This window comes from Eschrichtius robustus, chromosome 19, assembly GCF_028021215.1.
Source record: "Eschrichtius robustus isolate mEscRob2 chromosome 19, mEscRob2.pri, whole genome shotgun sequence".
Classification (NCBI taxonomy): domain Eukaryota; kingdom Metazoa; phylum Chordata; class Mammalia; order Artiodactyla; family Eschrichtiidae; genus Eschrichtius; species Eschrichtius robustus.
Window position 1 is genome coordinate 65,326,535 of NC_090842.1, and position 10,757 is coordinate 65,337,291.

Consider the following 10,757-nt stretch of genomic DNA (forward strand, 5'->3'; position numbering starts at 1 on the left):
TACTCATCAGGAATACCTGGAGAACGGTGACTGAAAGAAGTTGGAGGTTTATCATTATCACATAAGAGGAAGTCCAGAGGGCGAAGTTTGTGATGTGATGGGTCCTTTGCCCCTTCTATCTCCATGAGCACTTAGTCTTTACTTTGCTTGTAGCAACATGGCTGCTGGATGACTAAGAAGGGTGACGATTGAGCAAAACCCTTTCCATTTTTAGACTTTGTCTCGTTTTCAGCGAAACGTTAGTCTCACATGTTTTTCTAAATATTACCTACTTTTTAAGTGGCCATCTTAGTTTTAATAAGAAATGTGAATTTTTGAATTTCATATTTCCACCTAAAGAACGGAGAAAAGTAAAGGGAAAAGATGTTAGGGACAGAGTATGCGAATGGAGTTTGTTCTTTATCCTGAGACTATGAGATGATAGATGCTTACTAAACTTATTTCGGTAATTAGTTCAGTCTATGTAAGTCAGAACATCATGCTGTACAACTTAAACTCACACAGTGATGAAGTCAAATACGTATCAAAACTGGGGGAGGGGGGAGCGGAATGTGATTTTAAATAAAGGCAAAACACTAGCAAAAAGAACAAGGCAATTTATAACAATTTTTAAAAATGTATTGCATTTTTAAAAGCAATGATTAGTGACAGAAATTATCATATGCCTTAGTCCTCCATCCTCAGATGCTAGGTTTTCTCTCTGAGTGTCTGGAACCAAGAGAGTGTTGAGCTTGTAGTCCTGGCTGAACGAGGAATAGAAAGGAAAATCTTACTCTGTAAGGTGTCACTGTGAAATGGCCCATTCTACACTGGGAGTGTTTTTTCATTTCTCATTCTAGTGTGTAATACAGAGGCAAGTCCAGCTCTTGTTTCCTTGAACTGCTTAAATTAGTTCTAATTGCAGGAAATTTTCCGGGATCCAACCACTGCCCCACAGCAACCCATTGGAGACCCACGTTTCCAGCCACTGAATTGCTTGAGCCTCACGACCACGACATGCGAGCAACCTGCTGGCAAAAACAGGTTTTTATTGAAACCGTTTTCAGCTTGTTAGGAGGAAACATATTAGCTTCCCACCTAAGTAGCCCACACAACTGTAAGCTTTTACTCCAAGTTACGGAGAAGCACCAACTCCTCTCCGACCCCCGGTGCTCCGTTCGCAGAACTGGCTCCCTCCTCGCCCCGCCCCCCGCCGCTAGCGCTCCGCCCAGGCCCCGCCCCCGGAAGCCCTGCCTCTAACTCCGCTCAGTTTCTTACGGAACCGGAAGTGGGGAGCTTGGAGCGAAGGTTGAGCCGCCGGTGGTAAGTGTCTCCTTTGAAATGTAAATTTGTGCTGCCCGGCCCCCTTTACTCAAACCTCAGGGTGTCGGGACTGACTGTGGAACTAAAATCCCAGCATCCGGCCCTCCTATCCCTGTAAATCCAGACGTCGCCGTTACGGGTCGGGTATCTTTTCATTTGGGTTTGAATTCGCTCCGCGGCTGGTCCCTGCCCTTGGCTTTTCTGCCTTCGGTCCACGTAGACACTGCCTTTCACTACATTTTCCTGCTTAAAACGCTTTAGTAGCCCCGCCCCATGTAACGTCTCCTTCCGCGAGGTGGATTCGCGCCCCCCAGCCTCGCCCTCTCGGCCCCTGGAGGGCAGCGCCGGCCGCCCCGCTCCCGGACAGGCCGCGTCCTCTCCCCGGTCCTGGGATTCTGCAGAGCCCGACCCTCTCCTGAGACCCCCTCCCTCCCTCCCCGCCCCTCTGTCCTCGCGTCTCCTCAGGCCGGTCCTTCTCCTCCGGCCTCCCCTTCCTAGTCAGCCCTTCCCCTCACCCGGCGTGGGGGGCGGGGAGTGACCTGGGCCAGGCGTGTGACACCCAGTGTTCTTCCGTCCCAAGTCCATCTCGCTGGAAAATTTGCTCTTTCGATACGCGGGCATCTTATTCAGTCACCATCTCTGTAAATACGTGGGCGAGGGGGATCAGGAGACGCAGAGACAGAGACGGACAGAATGAAAAACAGAGAACGAGAAAAGAATGAGGGAGAATCGATGGGAATACAGGAGGTGGCTGAGGACTTGTAAAAAGACAGGGAAATGAAAGCGATTAAGCACTGAAATAGGTGAATAAAATAAAGAAGTACATTTTTAAAAAGTCGGATCTCCAGGGATGGGAGAGCAACCTAGAGGGGCCCTGGATCAGCGGCGGGACGGGGGTAACAAAGGAGAGGCACTTCACACAGAGTGGGCGAGAGGATGAAAGTGTTGGAACCTTGGGCTACAGAGCAACGTGGTGCTGGGAGAGAAAGAGGACAAAGTGTGCCTAGAAGAGGAAGAGAGAGAGAGAGAGAGCAGGAAGGAAGCGCAGCCATCTGAGGTGCCAGATAGGGAGGAGGAAGGGAGTGTAACAGGGACAGAAGGGGTGTAACCCGAAGGGCAGAGAGGGAGCAGGTGGGGGAAGAAAGAGGCAGAAATACATAGAGATTTAGGGCAATCAGAAGGGTTGGGGAGAAAGAGCATCCAGAGGGGGAACAGGCTGCAGAGTGGGGCAGGACAGGTGTGAGGGAGGAAATAGGAGGGCAGGGACAGCAGGAGAGCGGAGGGGAGCTAGAAGAGAGACAGAGACAAATAAAAAAATAGGGAGACATAAACCTCATGAAGTGGAAACACATTGTAGTGCAGGGAGGTGGTGGGAGCTGGCTGCAGATGGATGGTGAGTTGTTTGCATATGGATGATTAAGTTGTGATACATGATTTGTTATTTTAAAATGTAATAAATTTAATTTTTCTTTAATTTTACAGATGAGGATGAGAATTGCAGAACTCCTGTCTTGTGCATTTTGTAATTATTTGTTATCAGAAGATAACTTCCATTTGCAAACCCTATTTAGCCAGGGGGCAGTGATTTGCTTCACGAAGTTGTGAGTTACCCCCTTCCCTTTTCCTGACATGGGGCAGAGGAGTAGGGAGAGGACATGTGGGGCAAGAAATGATTGAATCTGTCACTACATGGTACCTTTTATTTTATTTTATTTTTTGTATATTTTTAAAACATTTTTTATTTCTTTAATGTTATATCTAATTTATTTATTTTTGGCTGCATTGGGTCTTCGTTGCTGCGCGCGGGCTTTCTCTAGTTGCAGGGAACGGGGGCTACTCTTCGTTGCGGTGCGCGGGCTTCTCATTGCGGTGGCTTCTCTTGTTGTGGAGCACGTGCTCTAGGCGCATGGGCTTCAGTAGTTGTGGCTCGCAGGCTCAGTAGTTGTGGCACATGGGCTTAGTTGCTCCACGGCATGCGGCATCTTCCTGGACCAGGGCTCGAACCCGTGTCCCCTGCGTTGGCAGGCAGATTCTTAAGAACTGTGCCACCAGGGAAGCCCCTACATGGTACCTTTTAAAAGGAACATTAAAAGTGTTCATTTTTTGGGCTTCCCTGGTGGCGCAGTAGTTGAGAATCTGCCTGCCAATGCAGGGGACACGGGTTCGAGCCCTGGTCTGGGAAGATCCCGCATGCTGCGGAGCAACTAGGCCCGTGAGCCACAACTACTGAGCCTGCGGGTCTGGAGCCTGTGCTCTGCAACAAGAGAGGCCACGATAGTGAGAGGCCCGTGCACCGCGATGAAGAGTGGCCCCCGCTTGCTGCAACTAGAGAAAGCCCTAGCACAGAAACGAAGACCCAACACAGCCATAAATAAATAAATAAATAAATTTAAAAAAAAAAAAGAAAAACTCTTACTTTAAAGAAAAAAAAAAAAGTGTTCATTTTTTGTGATGGGTTTTCTTTTCTTTTTCACCTCTTTACATAGAATTCTTTTTGTAGCTTGGAATAAATTTTCATTCAGTTTCTACTTCCCTATAAATAATCATTAATTTCTGTAGCAAGCTTTGGTGGTCTTCTATAATCAAGTCAAGTCATTCTTTTCTAAACATGATATATTGTCAAATTTTTAAAACTTTGACACCACAATTATTAGATGAAAAAACTCACAAATTGTTTCTTTTTAAGGTGTGTTTCAGATTTCTTGGAGGCCCGCCTGCATTCTCCTCTCTATCTTTTGTACTGGAAGAGCTCTTTGGTACGTAACAATAATTTTAGACTGTTTTGGTGGACACTTGGTAAAGTTGTCAGTGATCTTTTATATTAACAGTCAAGTCCTAGTTTTACCAGTTAGTCTGATATTTTGTTTTCTCCTTTTCTTGTGTGCTGCTAAGAGGAAGAGGAGGAAGGGGAAAGCAGAGGAGTCAGGAATGACTCTTTCTCAGGTAAAATCGTGTTTTCAGTTGATTCACAGTCTGTCCTTGTGAAATGCCCTTCTCTGGACTCGTTAATCTTCCCTGACTCTGAAGTATCCTGCCTGACAGTTGTACCTTACAGTCACCCGGGTCCTTCCCTCAGTCCCTGTTGTCTCCACTCAGATTTCACACCCATGGATTGGAGATGGGGTGTCAGTGCTCCTGGGCCTCCGGGGTTGTTGAGGGGCCCCATCCGGATGCACTGTCTGCTCTCTGTCAACCAGGATAAAGAAGCTGCACATGCAAGTCAGGTATTAATATGCACAATACCTGGTAAAATCTGGAAAACAGAACAATAAGGGGGGATTTTTTTTTTTTAATGGCTAAGAAATTTATTTAACCAAACAATGAAAAACCAATAAAGGGATCAAAGTCAAGAGTGGTCTGATCACAAGGACACTTTCCAGTTTTAGTATATGTGCTGCCGAAGCGAGCACAACAAGGACACTTTGAGGAAGGAAGATTATAGGCTGGCCAATCTCACCCCTAAATATAAATACAAAAATCTTAAACACAGCATTAGCACACTGTGTCATGGGTCTCAATTATTTGTCTCCCCATCCTGTGGGAGAATTATACGTCTAATTCTCTATGGGCATCAGGCATGGTCAAAGGACTTGCTTAAGCCAATAAAATGTGAGCAAAAGTGACCCACGCCCTTTTCAAGCCGAAGCTTTAGGAGCCATTGTGTGGTTCTACCATGGATCCTCCTGTGATATGAGTAGGGTGTCCTAGATAAGGACTGCTCTACCCTTTTGGGTTCCAGAATGAAGAAAATGTGAATATTGCAGACAAAATTTAACCTGAGCACGAAATAAACCCTGTTGCTCCAAAAAAAGAGTGGTCTGATCAGATTTGCGTTTTAGGACATTATATTGGCAGCAGAGTTACCTGATTTCACTTATCTTATTGCCTGAAAGAGACAATGGACATCATTTAGATAGGGATATGTTGAAAAGCTGATCTCTGGTGGCCTCAGCCTACAGAGGCTTGAAGCAGGATCTCAGCTCCCAGCTGGAGGTTGAAGTCAGGCCGTGGCAGTGAGAGTGCTGAATCCTAGCCCCTAGACCACGAGGGCCAGTGGCCGTCGACAAGGCCTCTGGCCCGAGTTCGTTCATAGAAACGAATTTCGACAGACGGAAAGTAGTGAAGCAAGTAAAGTGTTTGTTAGGAGGCAAAAGAGTACGTCTGAATAGACACAGCCGGGCAGGCTCAGAGAAAGAGTCGTACCTTTGTGGTAGTTTGAATCACTTATATAGGGCATTTCTTCTGGGTTTCCTCTGGACAGTCATCTTTCTTTGCCTGGCTCCAAGTCTGTATTTGGTTTATCCCAGGGTCCTCTCCTGTGTGTGCACGAGTCTCAGCCAAGGTGGATTCTAGCGAAGAGGCATTAAGGGGAAACTTGTTCTGACTTACTCAAAGGCAATTGAAGCTGAAGGAGCAAGTCACTGACTTAATCTTAATGACTGGGAATGGAATGGAAAGTTCAGAACCTTACATCAGTGACAGAGGGTGTTTTCTTCCATCCTTGAATTTAAACCGTGAAATCAACCTTGATCTCTGACAGTTGGAAATTCTTTAAATCACTTTCATCACCTCCATTCCTCAGAGGCTGACTTTTTACTTGTGGATTGTATCCTTTGAGACAGAAGTTTTTACCTTTAATGTAGGTAAGGTTCCAGCTTCATTCTTTTGCTAGTAGGTAGGTATTTTCTCAGCGCCATTTCTTATTGAGACTATGCTACCTTTTGTGTAGTCTTGGCACCCTTGTCTATGCATTTTACATATATTCCAAGGATTATTTGAGTTTTCTAATCTGTTCCACTGGTTTATGTATCTGTGTTTATGCCGGTACCACATCATGTTGATTACTTTGTAATATGTTTTAAAATCTAAAAATGACTGCCTTCCTCTTCTTTTTCAAGAGTATTTTGGCTGTTTGCTGCCTCTTGACATTCCCTATGAATTTTAGCATGATTTTTTTCTATTACTGCAAAAATTGCCTTTGAAATTTTACATAGGGATTCCGTTGAATCTGTAGAACACTTTGGGTAATTTGGTCATTTTGTTCTTTTTCTCTTTTTCTTTTTTTTTTTCGGCTGCTTCACAGGGCTCGCAGGATCTTAGTTCCCCAGCCAGTGATTGAACCTGTGCCCCCGGCAGTGGAAGCTCAGAGTCCTAACCACTGGACTGCCAGGGAATTCCCTAATTTGGTCATTTTAAAAATATGAAGTTCCCAATCCATGAGTACAGGGTGTTTCTATGTATCACTATGCACTTTTTTTAAGAACGTTTAGTACTTTTCAGTGTACAAGTCTTGCACCTAGTTGGCTGATCTTTTCCTAAGGATTCTATAGGATTGTTCTCTGATTTTCTGTTGACGTTGTTCATTGTATATGCAGCTGATTTTCATGTGCTGATTTTTTATGCTGCAACTTTTTTAAAGTTGTTTTTTGAAGTAGTAGTTTTCTCTTGGAATCTTCTTGCTTTCGATATAGAAAACCTTGTCACCTACAAAAAAAAAGATAATTTTACTTCTTTTCCAGTTTGGATAACTTCAATGTTTTTTTCGTTTTCCAATAGCTCTAGCTAACTTGTTCAATAGTTTCTTGAGCAGTAGTGCAGAGAGTGCATCTTTCTCCTTTGTTGTCGTAAGGATTTAGCAGTGTGGACTTCCCGTTTAGTACGTCTTTGACTACCTGTTATAGATTTGGGCATGTTTTTTTGTTTGTTTGTTTGTTTTTTTAATTAATTATTTATTTATTTATTTATTTTATGGCTGTGTTGGGTCTTTGTTTCTGTGCGAGGGCTTTCTCTAGTTGTGGCAAGTGGAGGCCATTCTTCATTGCGGTGCGCGGTGTTCTCACTATCGCGGCCTCTCTTGTTGCGGAGCACAGGCTCCAGACGCGCAGGCTCAGTAATTGTGGCTTACGGGCCTAGTTGCTCCGCGGCATGTGGGATCTTCCCAGACCAGGGCCCGAACCCGTGTCCCCTGCATTGGCAGGCAGACTCTCAACCACTGCGCCACCAGGGAAGCCCCGGGCATGTTGTTTTTATTTTCATTCAGATATTTAAAAAATTTCCTTGTAATTTCTTCTTTGACCCATTGCTTCTTTAAGAATGAACTGTTTAATTTCCACTTTTGGAGCATTTTCCTGTTTTCATTCTGATCTTTATTTCTGGTATCATTTCACTGTGGTTCAAGAAGATACTTTTTATGATCTGAATCTTCATAAACTTGTTAAGATTTGTTTTATTGTCTAGCATGTGGTCTGTCATGGAGAGTGTTTCACATGTGCTTGTGAAGGACGTGTTTTCTGCTGATGTTGGGTGGAGTGTTCTGTACGTGTTTGTTAGGTACAATTGTTCTACAGTGTTGTTCAAGTGCTCTGTTTCCTTATTGATCTTTTGGTTTCCATGCATTGGTAAAACTCAGGTATTGAAATCTGATACTAATATTTTGCTGTTATCTATTTCCCTTTTTATTTCTGTTAAGAGCTTCTTCATTTTGGGGGGAGCTCTGATGTTAGGTGTATACATACTTGTAATTGTTATAGCTTCTTGGTAAATTTACCCTTTTCTCATTTCATAATGTATTTTGTCTCTTGTGTTAGTTTTTTCCTTAGTTTATTTTGTCTGATATTGTGCAGTCACCCCTGCTCCCTTTAGGATTGAATATCTTTTTCCATCCTTTCACTTTTCGCCTTTCCACGTCCTTAGATTTGTGAATGTTCACAGTTCCAGCTCTGACACACTCTCTGTGTGTCTCTTGCTCTTTGTTTTCCCCCGTTACTTCCTCTAGTGGTCCCTGCTCAGGCACCCTGTACAGTGGTGAAAGGCAGGAGCCCTGGCCAGCCCGCTTCACTCCACTGTAACTTCAGTGGGAATTAATCAGGTGTTTCCTTCTGATCATGATGTTTGGTGGAATATTCTTGCTTAATAACAATATATTTTTTTCCATGGGCTTTTTTTGTCATGATTTTTAATTGTCCAATAAGTTTTTAATTTTACTATCATGATAATTTTATTATTAATCTGTGCAAATAATGTATAATAGTAATAACTTTTCCAATTTTGAGTCAAAGTTTTATTAGTGGAAAAAAAGAAACTCTTTTGCCTTTGTTAATACCTATCTAAGGCTAAATGGACAAAATCATATTTTTTAATATAGTTATTATATTGAGGTTGGAATTAAAGTATTCTGCTATTGTTTCATGTCTCTACTGTTATTTTTTAGTAGCCCATCATGGAATTATGTGGACAAATGCAGTTGAGTGTGATCGATACATTTTCATTGTCTGGAAGATCCTGAAATGCACATGAATAAAAATGATGATGAAAAAATTGTCTGAAAATTTGTCCGGAGAATACTCCTTTCATTTCACTTGATATAGTGTTGACATGCGTGTGCATACATTCATGGATGTACAATTCCATTCTTTAGATAAAAGTCGTCATGATTTTGAAACTATATGTATTTTACCTTTTTGCAGTAGAAATTATATTTTTAATATATTCCATGGCCTTGAATTTTTTTTATACTATTATGTTAATGGTTTAAATAGTAATACAATTACTAACATTTTGTGTGCATATGTGCGTGCACACATGTGTAATGGCCTTTTAGGCCGTTCCATGTTGTTCACCTTGAACTTCGTTCACGTTTTCTCAGGGAACCATCTGGCAGTGTACTTTTTTTTTTTTTTTTTTAAGCTTCCAAGAGCATTTTGTTTATTTAACCTCCTCCTCCCAGTAGCACTTAGTATGAACACAGCATTGTTCTGAGGGCTTTAAGAATATTAACGTGTTTAATTCCCACCCACGAAGGGGATCCTAGTGTTACCCTCATTTTACAGTGGAGGCGCCTGAGGTTCAGAGAGGTTAAGAGACTTGCCCAGGGCCACACAGCTGGGATGTGGTGTGGCTGAGACTTGAACCCAGGCAGCCTAGCCCAGCGTCTTGAACACACCACCCTGAGCTCTGCCCACAGACAGATTCATGCTGATGTGAGCGCTGGGCAGCAGTGGGCCCTGGTGCTCGGTGTGGAGTCGTCCTCACTGCCCCTCACGCAGCCTGGTGGGGCTGGCACTGCCTTTCCCAGCATGCCCCTGCCTCACTGACGGGGGCCCCAAGCCCCTTTGGTCCAACATAGGCCCCTCCAGACCTTTGGCCACCAGCAGCTCCACCAGGGGACGCTGTGGTCCCATGTGAGCCACTGTGTGTTTCTTAGGCAGCTCCTGTCTGCCCGCCCGTTTCTCCCTCCCTTTGCCGGACAGACTGGCATTTTCCATCCCGTCCACGCACCCTGGGTGCTCACCCCTTCCGTGGAAGGGCAGTGACCTGTGGGAAGCTACAGTCAGATGAGCAGGCTTAGGGCAAGGCTCCCTCCAGGAAAACGGGCTCTCCTTCCACCTCCTCTTTTTCCTTTTCCTTGTAAAGGATCCCAAGGGCAGAGGAGGGTGGGGTGGGACTTGAGGGGTGTTGAGAAAGCCCTGAGATTCTGGCAATGTACTTTTAATGCTATATGTGTTACTTAACTCTTTGATTTTAAACTTCATTTCCAAAGTCCAACCGTCGGAGTTCAGCTGCTTGCTGTGGGATTCCTTAGATTCTTGACCTGAGTCGAGTTTCTCAGTGTCTGACACAGTTTTCTCCTCTGCAGAATCGGAACACGTCTTTCTCTAATGAGATGTGTTGTTGATAACAAGTTAACACAAGTAAAACATTTAGAGTAATGCATAGCATATAGCAAGTGTTCAAACAGTGTTCGTCTTTGCTGCTGTTATCATTCATGATAGGAGATTTTGAGCTTTCCTTAAACCCACTGTGGACTTTGTCGTCTCTGAAGACACCACTCATGCTCCTCCACCTCCAGGTTTAATTATCCCTCAGTGTGTAGAACATAATATCTAACACTTCCATATGGACAACCCGGCATTGAATTTTTATTTGTATCTATTTCATGTATTTCCTACAAAAATGATAAATCTATATCCATTTGAAGGATATCGTAATCTCTATGACAAAGCATAAGAAATTAAAATTAGACACACAAGTAGCTCCAAATACCTTTACATGACTCTGTCAGAATACATACTTCTGCATAGCACAGGGAGATGAGCTTGGTGCTTTGTGACCACCTAGAGGGGTGGGATAGGGAGGGTGGGAGGGAGACGCAAGAGGGAGGAGACATGGGGATATATGTATATGTATAACTGATTCACTTTGTTATACAGCAGAAACTAACACAACATTGTAAAGCAGTTATGCTCCAATAAAGATGTTTAAAAAAAAAGAATACATACTTCAACCTAATTGATCTTTTAACCTCTACTCATTTTATATGCAAGTAAGAACTCTGCTCATGGCCCCTTGGCAAAATGTTTCTTTTATTTAAGGCACGGTTGACCTTCAAGGATGTGGTCATCGAATTCTCTCCAGAAGAGTGGGAATGCCTGGACCCTGCTCAGAGGGCCTTGTAC

General features: G+C 43.6%; 1 protein-coding gene across 1 annotated transcript in view; it reads left to right on the forward strand.

Moving 5' to 3' along the window:
- The first annotated feature begins 1,273 nt into the window (after positions 1-1,273).
- The window catches only part of LOC137752991 (zinc finger protein 468-like), a 15,155-nt gene continuing 5,671 nt past the window's right edge, over positions 1,274-10,757 (forward strand). The window contains exons 1-5 of the mRNA XM_068527928.1: positions 1,274-1,302; positions 2,785-2,903; positions 3,989-4,058; positions 4,195-4,245; positions 10,674-10,757. The exon at positions 10,674-10,757 is cut by the window's right edge and continues 43 nt beyond it. Coding sequence (XP_068384029.1) covers positions 2,785-2,903; positions 3,989-4,058; positions 4,195-4,245; positions 10,674-10,757 — 324 coding nt within the window. The 5' untranslated portion in view covers positions 1,274-1,302. The remainder of the gene's footprint in view (positions 1,303-2,784; positions 2,904-3,988; positions 4,059-4,194; positions 4,246-10,673) is intronic.